We start from the raw sequence: 22,565 nt of genomic DNA on the forward strand, positions 1-22,565 counted from the left end.
GTTTTGCGATATTCGCAATAATTATCGAGATATTAATTGTAGAAAACTTGTAAATGATCATACAGAATATAGTAAATGAATTATAGTAACGATGACTGTCGTTGTGTACTTATACTTTAGGTCAAATTAAACAAAAAAGTCCTCTACCATTTTCCATATAATGACATAGATTTTTAATTATTAATTGAAGAAGATTATTGCACGATTTTGCGTGATAATGCACTCATCCTCTTTAATTAATAATTAAAAATCTATGTGATTATTTGCAAAATGGTAGAGGACATTTTTGTTTAATTTGACCTAAAATATAAGTACATGACGGCAGTCGTCGCTATTATAATTCATTTACCATATCCTGTATGATCATTCACAAATTTTCTACAATTAATATCTCGATAATTATTGCGAATATCGCAAAACGGTATAGGACTTTTATGTTCACCTCAACCTGCTCTACGTCCCCAGAAAATGCCCGGAGGAGAGTGTGAGACACCCTGTGTATATATATATATATATATATATATATATATATAACTGCTCGCAGTTCGCAGGAGCTCGATAAACGATGAAGATCGAGCGGTTTTGTGTGGTCGCAAAAGGACGAGCGAGATAACCGTCATTCGTCGGAATTAGGAAGAGGACGATCGTGCCTATGAATATTCAGCGATAATTTCGGAAACGCGCGGACGTTCGACGGACCCCCTGCCCCAACACGGACTCGCCGGTCACGCGGGGGCCCCAGTCAGCGGGGCCCCGCGGCGGGACGTGGGCGACGCGAGACGTTATTTCGGCAACCGTGTCCGTCGTCGGGCATGCCGAAAGAGCGACTCCGTCCGCCGCGTGGGCGCCTCAGTTCAGCCACGACCGAGCAATTCCGAAATCGACTTTGCGACTTACAAAATACACACCGGTGGGCGAATCGGCCCGTGATTGGCGAGGGGAGCGGGGGCAGGGACCACGTGTACCTCTCGGCAACACGCGTATCCGGGGTCCGGTCGCATCTTATCGAATCGATCGTGTGGGCGATCGCTTCCGGTTGAATCAGCCGAGTGTTGTTTTTGAAGGTAGCAGGATACGCGTAGGGTCACGGGTAAATGGCGATACATTTGTCTTTTCCTTGAGTCATTTTTCACCCGTCACTGCTCTCAACGGCAAATTATTGTAATGAAGAAATAAGCGTGAAGATTGGATAAGATTAGTAGTCTCGAGGAGAGATGAAGGTAAACTAATTTAGGGTAAATTATTCGTCGCCATTCAGTTCTGAAGTTAAATCTTTCTAGAGTCAGAGATAATTATACACGACAGAAAGTCTCAACTCGAAAACATAAATTAATTTTCATGATTTATCTTGAAATAATCTTTCTGTGTGTGAGCGGGATTGCGTAGCTCACTCGAAAGTTTTAAATTGCCTAGAGTTAGAATTCTAATTACGCGCAAGGAAAAGTCTTATATTCCACAGAAACACAAATTTAGTTTTGCAATTTATTTCAAAGTAATTCTCTGATGTATGAATGTGTGTGACGTAGCGTTGTCAGAAGAGCCAAGAAGCACACGGCGTTCTCCCTTTTCCTTATGAATGCAGAAGCGAGACGAACTCGTCATTTAAGTAGTCGTTTTCATCACCACGACGCGTTTAACCTTTTCGTCTCGCGCTCGTTGGCGAGACCGTCCGCATCGCCAACACATGGAAACCGGATAAACACGCGACTTCTTTTTCCACTGCTCCTTCCGCGAGATTCCGTCGCTACCGCCGCGTGAAACGTGTCACTGCTTAAAACGCTTCTCTCTCGCTGTGCAAGGGTTATATTATATTAACCTTTAACGGTTCCATTATACACGACGCGTCCGCGTTGCGTAATTTATTTGACACTCGATTAAACGCGGAATCCTCGCGTCGCGGAAGAGCCACCTTCGACACGATGAATCACACATGTCATTATCCTCGCACGCACATCCTTCGTTTAATTCAGTTAGCCTGATAAATTCAGTCATTGACACCTCGACGTTTTAATAAAAAATTTATCTATATTTAGCGTAACATATTTAGGGGGTCCACCAAGAAATGTACTAAGATAAAAATACTTGAAAATTTATTTGCGAAATAAAGTTTTTTTTTGGTGAATAAACTTTGTGCTCCCTACAAATAAATGTTCAAGTATTCCTTTTCTCAGTATGTGCTCTTGAAATCGTCAAATCAAAACATATTTAGGGGGTCCACCAAGAAATGTACTAAGATAAAAATACTTGAAAATTTATTTGCGAAATAAAGTTTTTTTTGGTGAATAAACTTTGTGCTCCCTACAAATAAATGTTCAAGTGTTCCTTTTCTCAGTATGTGCTCTTGAAATCGTCAAATCAAAACTACGACTAGAACTCAAGAGCCGAATTTGTGCGACCTCGTCCGAACAGCTGATCGCTTAAAATTCCATCCGTCGAATCTCGCACGGAAATCTCGACTTCCTCAGGCAACCGCCGGATCGAGCAATCGCGTCACGTTCCATGCGCACCTCTTTGCCTGTCGCGTTTAGCCCTTTTCACCTTCGCGCGCGACAACGAATAATTACAACGATCTGCTCGCGTTAACTTCCTGCGTGCTAGTCGACGCGCGTGTTTGCAGGGCTTGCTTTCCAGGGCCGCTGTTAAAGTACCTGTGAGAGGGGCTTTCCTTTCGGTTAAAAACTCCAGCGAGAGAAACTATTTATATGACCATTAGCGTACAATCTTCGTCTTCGTTTCTATAAATACGCGGCGCGCGTTGCAGTAGACCCATTTCGTCATCTCGTTTCGGCGCGGCGACTCTCGTAAAATCCTCCCGACAGTAAAACCTGGCTCTCGTCTCGGCAACGTCTCATCCGCTCGTCGTCGTCCTCGTCGTCGCGGGAAAGCTCGTAATGTTCGCGAACGACTTGAAATTCTACCGGCGCATTTTTAATTCCGTTATTTCGCGACGCGATTCAGCGAAGGCAAGGACGAAGGTCACGACGAGGTTCACGACGTGTCCTCAGGCCCCGACACCGCGCTCTCTAAAGTACAATCGATGTATTCTTCACTGAAATGCTATTCTTGTAACTGGTGGTTCAGCTTCAATTGTAAGAGCGAGCGAGGGAAGCCTTCCTCGATGAAAATATTGCAGGCACGGGCGGTGACGACAAGCTTAATTTAAAAGGAAAAGAACGAGCATTGGAAAAGGGAGAGCGTGTCTTGAGCAACTTGTTAATTTCTCCGAGAATTGTAATTTTCTATTCGAAAAGTTAAGATTCTTTCGTCGCGGAGTTCTGTTCAGTCTAAAGTTTGAAAACAAATACGAATGATGTCCTCATTTTTTTCTTTAGTCTTTGATATAAATTCATTCACGAACTGTTACTTCCATCTCCGAAAGTTAAGGAGATTTTCTTCTAAACCCTGTCTCATCTAAATTTAAGTAACAGACACGGGATGAATTTTATTAATTGTTTATTTTTCCTTATTCTTCGATAAATTCACTTGCGAACCAAATGTGACGCGCAGAATGTCGGAGACATATTCGCGGGGGAAATATTCAAAGTTCCCTCGGACGCACCAGAAAATTCAAAAGTGTATTCCCAGGTAAGATAAACGCGCGTCTCGCGACTCCTGAGGAATTTGTTAATAAGCCATGGGTCTGGAACCGTCTCTGCTCTGGACCACGGCGGCGCGCTGCAGTCATCTCGCGTACGAGTGACTAAGGGCGCGTGCCCGACCGGTTCCCTTTAGCTGGCCTCTTCCACCAAACCTTTCCCATTAGTTCCGCGTACAACGGTTACGTCACTCCGCAACTATAAAGGAATGATTTCGCAGGGTGAAGAGTGCTCATGAGCCGCACGCTCCTCTGGCGGCACGCGTCCTCCGCGCAAGTCACTGATCGCCGTCTCATATCCGTCTCTCTTTCTCTCTCTCTCTCTCTCTCTCTCTCTCTCTCTCTCTCTCTCTCTCTCTCTTGTCGCGCTAATATCTAACGTATCTTATCTCCGGCAGTTGTACCTCTGTGTCTTGCGTACCGTTACACTCTCCTCTCGCTCTTAACGCAGTTAACGCCTACGTGTCGCGCATTTCCCCCGGCTTGCGCGTATCGGCGCTCGCTCCGGCTGCTGTTCCGCGGTGCGCGACTTCATCTCCCGTGGGTGGTGTTTGTTCTTGAGATCTCTCCCCCGCTGTAAGCCGATATTGAAATTGTTCGACTGACAATGGAAATTGCGAGACATATGTATTTATTTACCACAGTGCCTTCCTACGGAAAGTTGCGTCCATTTAAATGCCTCCGCATTTCGCAGCGTGAAAAATCCGATCAACCCGCTCGATCACAGTTCTGTTTCTGCTGTGCGCAAATAATTTGAGTAAAAAGCAGCGACTGCGAAGCGTCGCATCGCGTGGTGCAACCGCGGCTCGTTATCAATCGTGCGCGGTAGACCATGCGAGACCTGACTCGGGACACGCGCCTGGCGGGGTCGTAGGCCGCCCTACCTCTGCACCTCGCTCTTCTGTCGCTGCACCCTTGTGCCCCTCATATCCCCGTGCCTCGTCAGGAGATGTCATGTGAGGGAGAAAGAGCGAGAGAAAGAAAGAGAGAAAACGAGGGACGTGGCCCCACTCTCGCGCTCGGTGCTCAGAGCGGGGCCCATGGACCCAGTCCTCCCACTCGGCGCCCCTACCCCCCTTCCCCGGCGCTGTGCCCCCTCCAGAAGTCCACCACTCTGACTCGCAGTCAGCGGCGGTCCCCCTCGGCCCGCCTATGCGCTCCCTGCGCGAAATGCGACAGCAGGCCGATTGCATTTACAGAACTTTTCTTTTCCTTCCTCTCCTTCACTCTTACGCTTGTTCTTCCCCCACCCTCATTTTCCGCGACTTTTCTCTCGCTCCGTCTAACTCTTCTCTCATTGTCTCGGTCGCTCCTCTCTTCTCATTGCCCCCTTTCTCGCTTTTCGCCCTTCTTCCCCTCGCTTCCTCTCCTAACAGCCGCGCGCGATGCGGCCCACACGCGCGCCCCACACTATCAAGCGCGCGGCTCGCGCGCGCTACACACATGGCCGGCCACTCTTACTCGGAGTGTGCGGTCCTACCTCCTGCAGGGGACCGTGTCACGTGGCCCCCAGGCCGCAGCAGCACGCAGCGCGCACGGGCTGTGCTCTCTCGTGAGCCGCGCACACGACAGCAGTCAGAGACGAACCGAGAGACCGGCCGCAGATCGTACTCTCTCTGCCAACAAACGCGTGTGCTTTCTCCCTCCCTCCTTTCTCCGTCTCTTCTTCTCTCTCTTCTCTCTCCTTTTCTCTCTTTCTCTCGCGCGCACTCTCTCCCTACGCTCTACTGTCTCTCCTCTCTTCCGCCCCCTTTCGCTCCGCTGTCAACACCGTCGTGTGTCAGTGTACGCGCGCAAGATACGTCGCGACTCTTTTCGGTCAGCCGTGTCACCCCCCGTGTCGTTTGTACCACGAGTTATCCTTCAGTCACGTGCAACCTCCCTCAGTGTTGTGTTTACACGCCAGCAGCCTGTCTTGGGATTTTTTTGGGTACCGACTGCGGGTGGACCTCCGCAGGTAGAGACCTCCGCAGGTAGACCTCCACCTGTCGAGGCTCGCAAACTAGTCGTGAAAAGTGATACGTTCGTCCTCGTCGTCGTCGTCGTGTCTTAATCCCGGTAACGTCATGTCGAAATGAGAACGACTAGTGGTGTGAGTTACCCTTGTGCCGACGTAGCACTACTGCGGTGCGTCGTTGTGGGATGTGCGTCCGTGTTGTGTGTCAGCGTGTCACCGGCGACGACGTGAACGACGGAGACGCCGAGGAGGCTGCCGTGCTCCTCTCGTTAAGCACGACCGATGCTCCGACCGGCCTTCACGGATGAAAATGAATGGTGTGCATTCTGCTGTACTACTCCGCTCCTCCGCGAGGGAGATCGATCGACGCGGGATCGATCGGCGGCTCGTGCCTCTGTGAAACGCGTACAGTAGTACATCTCACGGCGTCCGCGTTGGACGTGAACGCGCGTTAAGGGTGTCCTCTTGAGTGGTGTTGGATGCTGATCGACGATCGACCGCCGTGGTATTCCGTTATCGACGGAATATAGTCTCGCCGTTTTCACGCTACGACCGCGAGTCCACGTTGATCTTGCACGTGATTGTGCACCGCAGTATAGACCGTTACTGTATACGCTCGATGCTATCTGATTATGAATGGAAAAATCGGCGCCTGGCAGATCGCGAGTAACGGCCGTCAGCAAATCGAGCGTGACGCTTACGCTGCTTGCGTCGCGTCACGCTGCTCGCGAACTCCGCGAAAATTAGGCTTGCCAAGATCGTGACAGTTCTCTGGGGCTTTGTAAACATGACAGCGGTGGGCGACGTGCCGTCGCTTTACGTCGCCTGTTGGACACGTCAGGTGGGCTTAATTGTATCCGAACGTAAACGCGGTGACATCTCTCTCGCCTCTCGTGCTTTGCCGAAATCGAGGATAAGCTCCCGCGAGAATCGATTCGCCGATGACTTATCGGCGGGAACGACGCTCGATAAAAGGAGGAGAAGGAGGGGGCTGCGATAACACCAGACGATGAACGGCGAGACCAGGTCGTTCCGTGGCTACGAGCGTTTTTACGGCGTGGCTGGTCGTCGGCCATCGCCGAAATCGAGCGCGGGTAGTAAAACGCGCGTGTTAAAGGCCTAGCCGGCGTCCACGTAAACTCGTTTAAAGAGACACGGGACGCAAACTCGTCCCGCGGCCGTCCCTGCCTTGTTGACGGTCAACGCGGATCAGATAAAATCAGACACATCGGGGTGTGTAAAGCCCGAAAAATGTACAAGCTCAACTCGCGCGTTCGTGAGTCAACTACTAATGGAGCGCGATAATTACAAGGTGTCCGATTCGGAGCACGGCGATTTCAGGGGATCGCGTGTCTCTCTCTCTCTCTCTCTCTCTCTCTCTCTTGTCTCTCTTTCTCTCATTCTGTTTTGGCCTCTTTCTCTCTCTCTCCTTCTCCCTCTTTCTCTCTCTAGGCGACGCGCTCGGACCGGAGACTCGGCTTAATGAAGCGATTCCTATCGGCATCGGTTGAATCTGATAATTAAATCAAGCGCCGGACCGCGACGGCCGCGGCGTCGGATATTAATTGAATCGCGATCCCCTCGCGTTCGATCTACCTCGTTTCGCAAACACGTCCGGCAGGCCGGAGCTCGTTCCCCGCGACGGCTTATGACTCCCCTCGTGCGCGAGCGCGTTTCTCCGCTTGCGAGATCGCAGCATCGATTGCACTCGATTCGGTCACTCGGACTCTTCCTCCGGCCGCGAGACCGAATTCGACCCTGCTACGAACGGTCCGCGTCTTTTCGATCTCTCCGCTGGGGCGTATTAACGGCCTTGTTCGGATAATGGGGAGACTCCACGGTCGCCGTGACCATCTGTTCTCCGCTCGGCAAATTAATAAATCGCCGAGATACGATCGTATCGCCGGTCGTGCTCGATATTGACAGTCATCCGAAAAATTAGGAATAACCCCCCGATAGACTGGCGCACGTAAACTTTATCTTGAGCGCATTAAATCGCGAAACTCAGCAACGTTGAGTCCCTTGTGTCAGATTGCATTCATATTCATCACACAGAATGGCAAAATAGTGAGAAATAGTAGAAGAAAAGGAAGTGTGAGAAAAATGATAAAAATTTGCTCCAAACGATATATGCCATGATAAATATGATATAAGAATTTAAATGTGACTTTTAGTAAATTTGCATTATTACAACGAAAAATATGTTATTGCGTGACGTAAATTTGATCATTCAGTACAACATATTCACTTCACAAATGTGATCGTTTCCATCATCGATTGTCTCGATAATCATGGAAGTCTGTCTGGGAAGTATCGCGGAGAGGGAGATTCGTATTTCGGCACGAGAAATCGGGAAGTTATCGGGAAACTTAAAAAAATCACTCCAAGTGTGCACCAGCTCTTCATCAGTTTCGTCATATAAGTCGTCTATCGGAGAAAGCACGGGAATATCGTCGATTATTTAGTAATTGGAAATGAAACGCTTCTGCTTAAGAAACTCGACGAAACGAGCGGGTCGCTTCCCATAAGTCACATCAAAGTTCGAAGCCGTGGCAATTAAAAGGCGTTACGCGTGTCTCTGTTATTATTTCCGGAGTAACCACGAGTCGTTTCTCGGACGACCGAATAACAAAGTCCGTTGGGGGGCTCTCGCTATTGGGGGACGGATTTGATTTCATCGCTTGCAACATCGGATGTTGATTAGGTCGTTACGGGATATTTATCGGAATGTTAAGAGCCCGCTAATGTCTCAGTCGAGTTCCGCCTCCGCGTTATAACTGCGTTATACTCGAGTGAATTTAATTACTTGTTCGCGCGCGCTCACGATGTTCGTCGACGGCACTTGTCATTAGTCAGCAGGCAGCGAGAGGGAAACGGAGAGACAAACCGCCGATAACCATCTGAATCCGCGCTATTCAGTTTCCAACGCCGTGCATCTCGATTACGAGCAACGCTACCGACGTGTCGTCGCTCTCTCTTTCTCTCGGAGAAACGTATTCCTTCCTCTCTAGGTCTCCCCGGTGGTAGTAGTGATCCGCTTTGGATGCTCGGTGGCCGTTGGGAGTCGGAGAAGCTCGGACCAGTCGATTGAATGATATAGACACGGCAATTAATCCGTATAATAGATCCGTAAATCAGCTCAATCGTCGACCGCACCGACAATTATAGAGTGGAAGTTAAATATCGACAGTTCGCCTCTCCCGTGTTTATTGGGGTACTCGTGCGTTGTAACTGGTCGGTAGTATTTAACTGCTTAGAGAGCCACTTAACTGTCCTCCGAACGTGTCCATTCGCAGTTTGCGAAAAAGGGGAAAATTCCAACATAGACGGCACTCGCGTGTATTTATTCTCTGACCTTTGATTGCGATCTAACGGTATCAAACCTCGTCGTATCACTGTGGCATTAATCAGATTAAAGGATCACATTCTGTCTAGAAAAGAAGTTCGTTAACAATTGTTCTCTGACAGATCTCGAAGCAGAAATAAGAGAGTCGCGGAATATTAATTATTACAAATCGTTCAAACTGCTCAGGAAGGAATCTTTGAACAATTTGGGCCAGATGGTACGTGCCGAGGATTAATAATTACGTTTCTGGCAGCGATTCTAATTCATTATGGGAGGGAACGGGATCTTTCGCGACTCCACGTGAAATTTACGACGTGCTTATCCTTATTGCACAAATTAACGGTCGAGGATTTAAAGAGAAGGAGAAGGGAAGAAACAGAGAAAGGAGAGAGAAATGTCGTGAGAGACGCCGTCGGTGATCGTCAAAAACAAACCGAGGCGAATTCACGTGTGTGCATCGCCGCGATGTCTCTTAATTAATACGGGTGCATTACGTCGTTTATTGGAAAACTCCCGAACGTATTAATCGTCAATTAACGTCCCGTCGTAAAAAGATATTACGGCCGCGGTATCGGCCGGCATAAAGTCGACGTCGACAGTTAAGGTATCACAAATGGTGATTCGGCTACGCGAGTGAGCGAGTGCGCGCGCGCTCAACGTTCGCCGTGGTATAAATTCGAGCGCGACGCGGGGCCGTATAGTGAAAGATCATGAAGATCGGCACGACCAGATAAGAATCGACGGTACTCTCGGGGGCTGATGGGTCCGTGACGACGAAAAGACTTTGGAAATGCGTGTCGAGGCCGTCGCCGCCGCCGCCTCCTCCTCTTCTTTCTCCTTCTCCTCCTCCACCTCCTCCTCTTCCTCCTTCTCCAGAACCACCATCTCTCCTCCTCCACCTCTTCCTCCTTCTCCTCCTTCTCTCTCCTCATGGGAGGGGCCCGGGACTATTTCTCTCTCCGATGCAGGGGGTCCGTTGTCTGATTTCTCTTTCGCAACCCCCTTCGTGGGGCCCGTGCGAGCACGCCGAGCGGCCGCTCGTTTATCGGAAAGCGTACACGAGAGTCGTCACAATAAAAACGTACCGTAAATTAGCGCCGGTAACCGGCACGTCGAGAGCCGCCTTCACTCCGCGCTTGAAATTAATGCGCGCGAGCCGCGCTCCCTAAAGAGCTTGACGATTTAACGCGCTATCATCTACGCTCGTTCGCCGCGATGTATCTTCTTAGCGCGCTGGGCTGTAACGACTTGTAATTTACTAAATTTCATTTGTCTCTCCTCCCGCAAGAGGGTTCTCGTCCCGCCTCTTGCTCATACTACTTCCGTAGAATTTATATCGTTAATTTATTCTTGTTATACGAACTCTATTTATTTCCACTTGTCACAGTATCATCCATTTTATCTGATTTTTTACTCTCTTTTGGGATCTCTTGGAGTGGAATTCTGCTCGAAGATGTCGAGCAACAACCGAATCCGCCAAAGTGATTTCTCATTCGTGCAAAATTCACACTTCGAATTCTCCATTCTGGAACGTCGAGTGAATATTTTCACTCGTTTCCAGGGAGATTTCACATCATCTAGAAAAATCTAGAGAGTAATCCTCATCTTACGCGAAAGTGTAAAGAGAAAGAGCAGTAGAAAACGTCCGACACGCGTTTCCGCCTCTGAAGATCCGCCGACGGTGGAGAAATACAAAATAATAGACCGCGGCTCGGGGGGTTAAACGAGGCAGGCTCATCTAGATTTGCCGCGTTAATTCCGTAACTTGATACGTCATTAAGGTAACAAATGGCGCTATTAACCTGGCCACGGTTAATTAGGCGAGGCGTTATAAATGGCAGAAGAGCTGCGCGGATTAATCAATGCTCGATCGGGCCCGATCGCATCGCTTCCACCCCTCTTCCTCCTTCTTCTTCGTCCCTTCCCGCGCCCCGCCGTGCGTTAATAACCATAAGCGCAGTAAGTAGGTTGAAAATGGAGATGAAATAATTTTGTGGCGTGCGAAGTGCGCAGCATTAACGAACGGGCCGCCGGCAGCGGACGCGTTATGATAGTAATTACGCTAATTATACGGCTTATACCGGCCGGCTGAGGTAAAGATAGCCCGATAAACTTGATTATAATGGCACAATTTTGTCCGTAGGACGAGTTAATCCGACGACATTGTCGTGCACGCGCGAGTGAGATCGCACCCGGGGTGCGAGAAAGCGCGAGAAGGGAGCTCTGCGTCGAAAGTGAGCGTCCTGCACTGAAAAAAATACTTGAAAATTTATTTGTGGGATAAAAGTTTGCATCTTACAGAGAAGCAAATCATAATTCATGGAAATAAACTTTAGTCTCCTGCGTATAAGTCTTCAAGTGTTCTTTCTCAGTGTGCCGATTCGCAAGTCGACAATTTTCACGGGAACGGAAATGCAATGCAATCGAGTCGACTCGACAAATAATTCTTTTTAATCACAAAGCTAGTTACTCTTCCATACGAAACGTCATTCACGCGACGGGATTATTGCACTGCGTAAAAAGTATCACGCGTGGGTTTGAAAGAAATCGGCGACGAACGTGTTCGACTCCCTGCGATCGACTACGCCGAACCGATCACCAGCACCATAATTAAGTCAAATTTTACATAATGATCGAATAGCGAGTAACGGTGCGCCGCGTCAGATCGCGTGGGCAGTTATTTAGTGTGCGGACAACGCAGAGCCGTCCCTCTTTAATAATTTCGGCGTTAATTAAATGCCAATGCGTGGGTGCTGGTCGAGACGAGTCCGGCAGATTCGGATCCGTTTTGTCAACTTTCACTGGCTCCCCCGTTCTCTTCTGTCTCTCCTTTCCCTCCCCCACCCTCTCTCTCTCTTTCTCTCTCTTTCTCTGAGCGTCTTCACAACTTCTCCGTTATGCTAGTCGTTAAACCGCGGCGGCCCGTCGACGAGCGTGTTTGCGTCCGCTGGCAAATTAAGTTTCACTCCGGCCGACACACCGTCGCGCCAGAATCGCGTTAATCGCTTAATAATTTCTCGCACGGTCCGATATCAATTTGCTCGATCGGGGAATTACATGAGAGAATTCCCGGGTAGCCGGGCTTCCGTCGATTACGGGCACGGCGCAGGTACGAGTAGACGCTATTTGCTGTCGTACGTTCGCGATACAATTTCGCGGCTACCGGCTCGAAATCGGCGATGGTAAATCTCAGCTCGCCGCGGTTTCACTTAGCGCGGGGAAGCGCGATATTTAAACAACCGGCGGTATGTATATGTGCGCTCGCACGAAAATACTTGAAAACTTATTCACCGAAGGTGAGATATTTTTTGTCTCGCTTTCACCTCTCGCGGGATTTTTCTCAATGAGAGGTGCGGGCATAGTGGCGAACGACGACATGTCGCCTTTCTTTCCCTCCCGCTCTCTTCCTCTCTCTCGTTTTCGAAAGTTACGCGACGAAGGACCGATCGTCCGGCTCCTCTTTTTTTTCTTTCACGTCGCCTGTGTGATTTTACCGTAATTCACGGCGACGGAATGAATCCTCGCCCACGCGCGCCGAACCGACCTGAACGGCGACGCGAACGAGTTCGCGACGTGGCGCTGCGCCGCGCCGCGGGCTCGTCCGTCTCGCCTCGCTTCTATTAATTCGATACGATTAGGACGCACGACTGCCCACGATTCTTCGCGCTAATTGCCCCGAGGGGGGCTGCCTCCAAGCCGACGGAGCGGCGCGGAGCAAGGGGAGCTATCGAGGGGATTAATTAAATTGAATCAAGCTTAATTAGTCGTGACCGCTCGTGACTCCGAGGTGCGAGGAGGTTCGCCTAGGGGCGCCGGGGAGATGACAGACCGGATGAAAAGTTCGACGATGGATTGAACGTTCGCCACGCCCGGCATTAATCCTCGTGTGCGCGACCGCGAGCAAGGGGAACGTATTAATCGCGCGCCAGCGGTATTTGTTCAACGCGTGCGAATCATAGGGACGCTGTGCTGAGAGCTCTCCGCTTAAGCTTTAGAAAGCTGACTGTGTGTTGAAAAGAGGATCTTTCGAGCGAAGAAAATAGAACCTTCAAGAGTCAAAGCCACGGGTGTTTATGAGTAAATAATGAAGCCTAACTTCTGTCTCACAGAGCAAACTAGACTTGATTTTTCTAATTATACACGTAAAAAAATTTTAGTTTGGTGCAACCAAATAGGAACCAACTGAAAATTAGGTGATCAGAAGCGATGTTTCTGTTATGAAAACTAATATTTCTGTTGTCGCAGCCGAAAATATTCGTCTGAACATTCAACGATATTAGAACTCGGTTGAGGCAACTAAGAACAATTGAATATACAGAAGCCTCACACAGAAATTTTTCTGTTCCTACAGTCGAGTTTTCGTTTGATCCCTGAGCAACTGAAAATTCGGTTGCACTAACAGAATTGTTTTTTCCGTGTAGTACTGAGGATCGGCTTTTCAATGTCAATTTAAATACATTTAAATTTAAATTCAAACTCTGTTCAAACATATCAAACACATCGTTAGAACACATCAAACACATTGTTTGTTTAAACTTCAATCTAAGTTTAAGTCTGACTTCTAACTTGAAAAATCTGTCCTAAAATATCTGTGGCTTTGACGCTTATTCTTTTGTTTGATTATCACCTGAGTAACTTTTAATGAAAGCCTCAAGCTCTTTTCTAGTATTTATTTTATCGCCAACAAAAATAAATACTATTGCTTTTCTATGAGATATTACTCGAGTATCTTTTTTGAAAATTATTTATCTCTACTTTAAGCATGTCACACGTTATCACTACTTTTCTAAGATTAAAGCTTTTAATATGAGTAAAAGTTACTTACACTATCTTTCTAGAATTAAAGGACTTTCTTCGAGTTTGGTTGCTAGGAAGTTTTATAAGCCAGTCGAACCTCGCAGGACGCTTAACTGGCATGAAACGTGAACCAAGTGATTTTCAGTCGCTCGACTAATATTTTCGTTCTCTTTCGCCACAATGTGACGATTAATAACGATCACTCGACGCGTGCGTTAACGATCTTTTTTAATCCGCGTGTGTCACGGCGCGACCGCGAATGTTTCAGCCGTGATTCACGTTATAAATTATGAAAGACAGGTAGAACGATGCGAGTAATCCAGGGAGTTAACAAACGCGCGAAGCGTGTCGTTTATTTTGCACGACTTCGCGCGAGCGCACGCGACCCATACAAGGCACGAGCGGAGAGCTGTCCATTAAACGTTCGTTTAATGTCACAACGTGGCTTGCCCACATTATCATAATTCGTTTCCCTGAATCATAACGTACGGATATGCAAATGTCAGTGTGCGCGCACGCGCGAACTAGCTAATAAGAAATAAATACATGTCGCACCGCATGTCAACCTGGCCGGTAACAACGCGAGAGTCGCTTGTGCGTTAGATTAATGGCGCGTTAGACGTCCGGATTAATGAATCAAACGTGGAATCAGTCGCCGAGTGGTATTATCGGCGCTGAAATCTCTCCTCTCTCGCCGACGCGGGAGAAAACGCGCACGTGAAATTCGTGAGTGCCGCGCGGTGAGGCGGCGATCGGGAGACGACGACGTGGGTGAAAGCGTTACGTCAGCTCGGCGACGATTGTTTACATACGCGCAATTAATTGGACGCTAACTAAGCCGCTGTACAAAACGCGAGTGACGTGACGTAACGTGAAGCAGCAGCGCGGCGTGCGCGATGTATCGTCGAGAGACGCGACATTTCACAGAGGCTCGACCGACGGAGGTGTCGGTCCCGCGATCATCGTCGGGCATTGCGAAGCGTCGCGGTAACGTCAAATCGAAACACGACGTTTCTCTGTAACGTTCAACTTTCCCGCTAAATTTCTCAAGAGCGAGGATAATGAATTTTTTCGGGACACGCCACTACAGTGACTCTCTTCTCTGTAGCTTGCATTGAGAGCCAGTGGACAATTTGTCGTGTTACAAGCAACGACTTATTCACTTGTTTTAATGTTATACATTTATTCATTCATTAGCTATCACTTGTACATTAACGTAGATATAATCAGTTAGATTACACACTGAGAGAAAAAATCTAAGAAATAAAAAATGTACATTCGGTGAGTACCGATAACGTATTTACATATACTGACATAAAATACGTTTCAAATAAGAATATATACATTTGGATTCAAGAAAAAAGGTTATCAGTTCCCAACGAATAAATGTTTTCTAGACTTTGACTCTCTCAGTGCACGATACGATAGAAGTCTATTGCGCGCGTCTACCAGCAAAGCTGTGCGTTGCAATCGGCAAGAGAAATGTTACAACACTTTCATCTCGACGAACTTTGAAACGAACGCACATTCCGTATCTGACGGAAAAATATCCCCCTAGAAACTCTCAAAGAATAAATTCTTCTGTTGTGCACGGTTGCGTCGCGAAATTCCTCGACAAAAGAGTTCTTCCACTGACAGCGAAAGAGCCTCACTGGCGAAAGGGTCAAGAAAAATGTGCAGAATTCGCGAGAGCAATTAGCACTCCGTCTTTCTGTCGGCGCTTCGCAATTCTCCGATCACGGGGTGTCGATCGCGAACGAGTCTACTCGTCGCCGGCCGACACTCAGCCAGGACGTACCGTCCGCTTGCAGGAACCGACACACGCAGGAGCATCGATCATCGGTTACGAGGGGTGGATCGAGAGTAATCGCTTCTCGTGGTTCGCTTTGCCGAGACAATCGCCGTCCATTATCGACAGCCCGCGAGTTCGGCGATAAACGCGCGATAAAGCAGCGCCGCAGCGAAATTGAATCAGTGCGCGCGCGGTGTGTTTACGTCATCGTACCGCGTGCTACCTCGTCTCCCCTCGTGCGCGTACGTTTCTTTCTGCGAGGAGAGGAATGTCAGCGCAGAAAATGTGGGACGAGGATGCCCGAAATGAGCCGTACGGGCACCGCTTGACCTGTTAAAAACGTGGCGATATATTTCGCTGCCGCCGTATGATAAGACGAAAATATAATTTATCGTGCCGTGCACCATGGTTACCTTGGACACCGAGCAGAAGCCCGAGAGGCAGCATTGCGGCCGACGCATGTGCGCCATTTGCAGACGCATCAAACGAGATAAAGGTAATGAACGACACGATTTTTATCTTAAATGTCGCGCGCGAGCGTTTAGCGTCGTCTCGCCGCGACGTAACGATATCTAAAGGGAATTGCAGTTTGCTCGTTTTTTATTTTCTCCTCTTTTTTCTTTCTCTCTCCCTCTCTCTCTCTCTCTCTCTCTTTCTGCCGCTCTCGTTTCTCCCCGTTTCTACAGGAAGACGCGTAATTGGGACTCGCGCGATTCGAACGACCAGCAAATAAAAGCGAGTAAACTAAAAGTGATAATCCATCGGCGCTTTGAAAGCGCACCGTTTTCCTTTTTTTTTCTTCGATCTCTTGTTTCTCTCTTCCTCGGGCGGCCTCGTTATCCGCTTGACCCGTTAAACATCGACAAGTCGTGCACAATCCGCCTCGTTCCGCGCGGAACTTTAAAAGCCGTTATTAAGGCGGTTAATTATTTTTCCCCCCTTGCGCAATAATTCATAGCACGTTGCATAAAAGCAGCGCGAGCGAGCGAGCGAGTATGAAACGACAGAACGTTTCGCGCAATTTATATAACGAAGGAAGGGGAGCGCGCCCAGGACCCCTTTCCCTCCCTCCCACCGACCCGATCTTCGGTTATTACTTTCCGCGTTGAATCGCGCGTTCACCTGTCAACGCGCGCGGTATAATTGCGCGCGACGAACGCGTTCCGTGAAATATGCTCGGTAAAAATAAAGATCGTATGATCGGGAGGAATCCGCGTGCGGGTTGTCGTCCGATCTGATGGAGAGATACGCGATTTGTATTCTTACAAAACTTGCAGACAAGGACTTCACAACACGATGACGCGATAGTAATATTAACAATTGTCATTGCTCTCTCTCTCTCTCTCTCTCTGAAAAATACCTTGGAGTGAATATCTGAATTGCGATTACAGATATGGGTGTGACATAAATTATTTTTCAACTAAAAACTTGGATCTAACTTTGAATGAAAACTTGAGTATCTTATATTGAGACAAGTCTCAAGTGGCAACTATTAATACGGGTCTTAAAATTGGATGAGAGTTTTCTCAGTTGACAAGCATTGACAAGCATTGACAAGCATTGACAAGTACTGACAAGTACGACATAGAATATAAATTAAGGGTGAAACGGAGTGAGTCGGTTGTTATTTTTGTTTTTACCTTTTGAATGAAATTTCTCTGGAAGAAACTTGGTGAGAGAGATACCACTTTTCGTTTTTTATACGAGACGCAAGATTTACAAATCAGCAATTTGAAATATGTATTAGTGATCAACTGTAGAGTGGCTGTTTTATCGTCGCTAATATTACCCGGTGTCGCGACGTCGTCCCTCCAATTAATTCGCTGCGGTTTTCCCAACATCCGCTTTGGCCGTTTCCAAAGAGGAGATCAGGAAGAAGAAGAAGAAGACGGTTAAGAGCGAGGCGCTCACGCGAGCCCGTCGACTTACACGCATTATGCAGAGTTACGAATGTGTTCCGCGGTTCGAAACTGGTTCGTCCTCCTCCGTTCCTTCGTCCGTCCGTCCGCCCGCCGCCGGCCGCGTCGCCGTCGCGCGTCCTCGTTGTTTCATGCAAATCGCTCGTTAGTCGAAACACCTGAAATTCCCGTGTGGGACGCATACATTGTCCCGCGGCGCACTCGAGGCACCATGGATTATTCATCCCCGTGGCGTATTCGTGTTAAGGTGACAGACTGACTGACGGACTGACGCGGGAGGGAAGCGAAGGAACGAGAAGGGAGAGAAAAGAAGTTCCTTCCTCGCGCCTCGGGATAATCGCCGTCCGTCTCGTTCGATCTGTCCGCGCGCAAGGGAATAGAGCGATGCGAATGTTGAGATCTCGCAACCCTCCGGCGAATCTACTCACCACTCCGCGAGAAACCACGGGGATTTTATTCGTCGAAGCCGCGGGGTTTGGTAGTGAAAATTAATTCGATTTTACCTCGGTATTTTCCCGCGATTTTTAAATATTCTTGTTTCCTCGCCGCGGTCGTCTGTACGAATGACGTCAGAAATGAGGAAACCCTAGAAATTTTTGCGAGGACTGCATGGACTGAGCGAATTTGATCTGGAAGCTGCCCCTTTGCTGCAATAATCGACAAATAGCTGTGTGAATAACTCGACAATATCACGTAGTTTAAAAACGGGTTATATTTCACATTAATTCTATATGTATTTATTGATTATTAGAACAGAGAAATAAAAAGTTTTCGGGATACGGGAGACTTGCTAAAATTGTACTTGTAGCTAAAATGTTTGTAGTAAGCAAAATAAGATTTAATCTGAAAATGTTTCGTTTGTACTTCTCATTGCTCATTTATTTTGTTTTATTTCTTTTTATCATTAGATGTCGTTCATATTCAATAATAACAAAGAAATTTATGAGATGCACGATTTAAAAGACCGTTGCAATTTCGGCAACTCTCCACCACAAATTTTACGAACAAGTTCTTTTATTTCCACGCACCCCTTGGGAGAATGTCGAGTATGCATTTCTTCGCTTGCGACGTCATTAGCCAAAATGTCCGCGGCGAGGAACCAAGAGCTTCAAATTACGAGTCATTAACGTGTATGTTCCAAGTGGTGTTTGTGCCAAAATTACACACTGTCGACGATGTCAATGAGATCGTTAAATCGTCGAATGATTATATCACCGAGTGAGCAGCGAAGCGTCGAGAAATCCAAGACGTGCTCGAGCTACCGCGAGTCGACGAGGAAGGGAAGCTGTCGCGGGCGTGAAAGGGCGCTTTCGAAATCCGCGCGCGGGCGCATGAATGAGCGGCCCCGTCGCTTTCATTCATCCGCGACGCACGCAACCGCGTAATCGCGTACAGTCAAATAGGCGAGCGCGCGTTCGATTTCACGAGCAACCTTGCTCTATGCCTGGGTAGTTATGGCAGGCGCGACTAGGCCGGAGGTCCCGATTATGATAAAGCGCGTGGGCCGTCCGCCCACGCTCGCCCTTCGCTCGTTCATTCATAAATTCAGCTCTCACCGGGGCAGCGCACACGCGCCAGCGAGCGAGCGAACGAGCGATCGTGTGGCTTTCGGTGGCTCTCGCGTTGCACCTCGTTGCTCGATGAGGCGTGCCGTCCCCAGTGATACCGTTTCCATACCACCCGTTCGACGTTTACCCGGGAAAATTGGGGAAACGCGTCGCGGCCGGGAACAATAAGATGGACGCGAAATGTCGTCTGAACTTTCCTCATAGCGATGAATTGTAGTTGGGCGAAGGCGTTTTGATCACGCCTAACAGGCGTTGCTTATCGATGTGGGATTATTAACACATATAACACATTGCAGGTTGCGTTTTAATAAACTTAAGATTTAAAAAATTTGTAAATTTCTCCTAACTATTTTCAAACTATATCTGGACTTAAGGAGAAAGTTTTTAAAACGAGAAAAGCGAGCAGCAATGTTGTTCTCAAAGCGGCATTAATCAATTATCAATTAATTATTAGGCATTAATCAATTAAAATATAAGTTGACTGAAATAATCGGCAAATCAATCGTCATGTAAGAAAATTACGAATAATTTGATGGAGTGATGAAATTTATTGTGAAATGAAATTTTGTTTAGATTAATTATATGCTGAGAGGAAAAATATCTGAAAAATAGTGAACATTTATTCGGTGGAGTACTAACAACATATTTATTTATACTAAACTCTGATTAATCATTAATTTTATTAATTAATTATATTATTCGCGATTACATATATGACAATTGATTTATTTTGATTATTATAATTTGCCGAAAATTTCAGTCAAATAACATTTGAATCAATTGAAGCCTAATATTATCTCAAAGTATGCATCTAGAGTAAAAGTCGAGACGTCGAATCGCAAACGATGAAAAATTTTGTTAACGGTGTGGCGTAACTGAAATTTGCCACTCTCGTCTCTCTTTCTCTCTCTCTCTCTCTCTCTCTCTCTCTCTCTCTCTCTTTCTCTCTCTCTCTCTCTCTCTCTCAAAGTCGTCATCCCAGACATTCTCCGAGGCTGCGAGTCTATTGGTCAGCGCGTTAACATATGGGTTCCTTCGCACATGGGCCCCACGGCGTCGCTTACCGATTGCAAGTTTCCAAAGCGGTCACGGAATCGGCTCGCGCGATTATGCGACCGGTCTATTTCTAGAAGAGCGCGCGCTCGCGCTCTCGCCGAACATACTAATTATTTTTTATCGTGCCGTTACACCGCTCACCTTTGGCGAGCGGCCGAAGCAAGAAGCCGAATAGTACGGCGACGAAGAAGAAGAAGTATCTCCGATGCGTACGCGAACCCGAAGATATCGCGGATCTCTCTACGAGAGAAAGAGAGTGAGGGGGGGAGGGAGTACCAACGGGGATGTCTGATACCTACGAGTCGAGTATCGCAATCAGGTTTCCAACGGGCGGGTAAGGGGAGGTATGAGGAGAAAGCGACGGAATCATCGCGAGGATGCGAGAGGGAAAGAGAAAAAGAGAGGACGACGACGTGTATCGGAGAGAATAGGTTGATATCAGACCGTGCGGAGAAGGAGAGAAAAAAGAAAGAGAGAGAGAGAGAGAGAGAGGCGGAGAAACAATTGACATTCTGCACGCACGTCCGATCGAGGGACGAAGGGACGAGGAAGGGTGGCAACGATGACGACGCGGGACGAAGGGGAGTGGATGCACGGTGGCATGCACCTGTGCATTGCCGCCATATACGACGCGGAGTTATGGCGTTTTTCTCCACGGCCGTCGACGATACGTGCGCTCGTACGTATACGATCGTATCTCGAGCGGCGAAACCAACTCCATTTCTGGAAGACTCGCGTCCGTCCGCCGCGTGAGTGAGCCGCGCGCGCGATTTCAGACCGCCTCGGGGGTAAATTAATTGTCCGCGGGCTCGCGCTCTCGCACGTAACCGTGTGTTGCGAGCGATGCACCCGCGAGAGGGAAGAAAAACAAAGCAACTAGGGGAGGAAAGAAGAGAGGAGGAGGAGAGAGCTCGGCCTCTTCGCACTCGTGTTTATTAGACACGCTAGACGAGCGCTTGACGTCGTTTTTCCGCCAGCAACGCCTCGCTTTCCACGGAAAGCGGGGTCCCCGTTTTCCCTCTTCTTCTTCCTCTTCGTCCTCCTCCTCCTTCTCCTCCGCACTGCGAGGAGTTGCCACGTTTTTGTGGGAAATAGCACGAAGACGAGCGGACTCTCTGTTCGATTCTTCGTTACACGTACGCGAATCTTCGGTTCTGAGTAAGAACCGAAGACTCTCGGGGGATTTGTTAGGAGTCCCCGGAGAATAGGACGGTGTGGTACATGCGGTAGAGTGGGTGTAATTTCAGAGAGACCTCTCTCTCTCTTTCTCTCGAGAAGCGATCTCTCGTCTGTGAGTCACAGATTGCTTTGTCCAGTTTCTGTCCGCGCGAGGACAATAAAATATATAAATAACGTATAAAACATTGATATCCAAGTAGATAAATATTTTTTATATACGAATATCTTTAAAAATTGACAATCTTCTCCTTTTATTAAGGGACGAAAGAAAAACTAGTACCAACGCGCGTTGTTCCTCTCGGCTCAGCAAATCGCGCAGATTGTTTATTAAGGTCAAGTCAACTTCACCATATGATCGATCGCGACACCCGAATTTCGTCATAATTCTCGGTTGTTGGCGGAAATAGACAGAAAATGAGAGTGAGCGAAAAGCGCGACGTCGGCCGTCCACGCCGTGAAAAGTACCGGGACGATATTTTCTGGGGCTCTCTCTCTTGCCGCTTCTCGCATATTTTTAAACGTCAGGAAAACGCCGAGGAGAGACCGGCGGCGAGCCGTCGTTTAAAGAGACGACACGGTTGATCAGGCGGAGACGCCACGTGTTTCTCTCGCAATCTCTCTTTCCACTTCCGTCCACCGAAAAGCAACCCAGCCAGCCAGCCGTCCGGCGAGCTGACGAAGCGCCGGAGCGAAGTGCGCGCGTACCTACCTGGCGTGTGCCTCTTCTCCGGCGTAGTTGGAGCGTAGTTGTGGGTGTAACCAGTTTCCCGTGGGCTTAGCTGTCAAGCCCACGTGGGCCGCCCACGCGAGCCAGATATATTACTACGCTGTAAGAGAAAGAAGACGACAGCCACGCGAGAGGAGCGAACGAGCGAGCGAGCGAGCGAGCGAACGAACGAACGAACGAACGAACGAACGGCGGGGCCGCGAGGAGTAGACCGAGGAGAAAGAGAGTGGCAAGAGACCCTTCAGGAATGAGAGATGCGGCTTGCGACACAGGAAACGGTTTCACCTGGAGGGGCGAGCCGCGCAGCATCCACATCCACGGCCAACGTGAAGCTAACGCGCGGACACGTGGGTGGGTGGGTGCGCGCGCGAACGCGAAAGCAAGAGAGAGAAAGAGAGAGAGAGAGAGAGAGAGAGAGAGTGTGTGTGTGTGTGAGCGAGATGCAGGCATCACATTCGCCTTCACGACGATACTCCGACGGCGAAGGTCTAGCTAGTTGGAAATGATTAACGAAGACGCGCGCGTCAGCGAGCGTTTTCCGAGATATCCACCCTTGGACACTCGAGCCGCACGTTGAAGTCTCCCGCGACGACGGGATCTCGTCTCGGCGCAGAAACGCAATGGCGTCT

General features: G+C 48.5%; 1 protein-coding gene across 6 annotated transcripts in view; it reads left to right on the plus strand.

Annotated features, from left to right (window-relative positions):
- The window catches only part of LOC116845662 (myocardin-related transcription factor B), a 232,522-nt gene that overhangs the window by 184,049 nt on the left and 25,908 nt on the right, over positions 1-22,565 (plus strand). The window contains exons 1-2 of one of the 6 annotated variants that reach the window (XM_032818649.1): positions 5,729-5,869; positions 15,507-15,983. The exons of the other annotated variants lie outside the window; for them this stretch is intronic. Coding sequence (XP_032674540.1) covers positions 15,893-15,983 — 91 coding nt within the window. The 5' untranslated portion in view covers positions 5,729-5,869; positions 15,507-15,892. Of the gene's footprint in view, positions 1-5,728; positions 5,870-15,506; positions 15,984-22,565 lie in introns of those variants that run through there. 6 annotated transcript variants of the gene reach the window in all.

This window comes from Odontomachus brunneus, unplaced genomic scaffold, assembly GCF_010583005.1.
Source record: "Odontomachus brunneus isolate Ranch 3 - 2012 unplaced genomic scaffold, Obru_v1 Obru_scaffold_054, whole genome shotgun sequence".
In the NCBI taxonomy this organism is placed as follows: Eukaryota; Metazoa; Arthropoda; class Insecta; order Hymenoptera; family Formicidae; genus Odontomachus; species Odontomachus brunneus.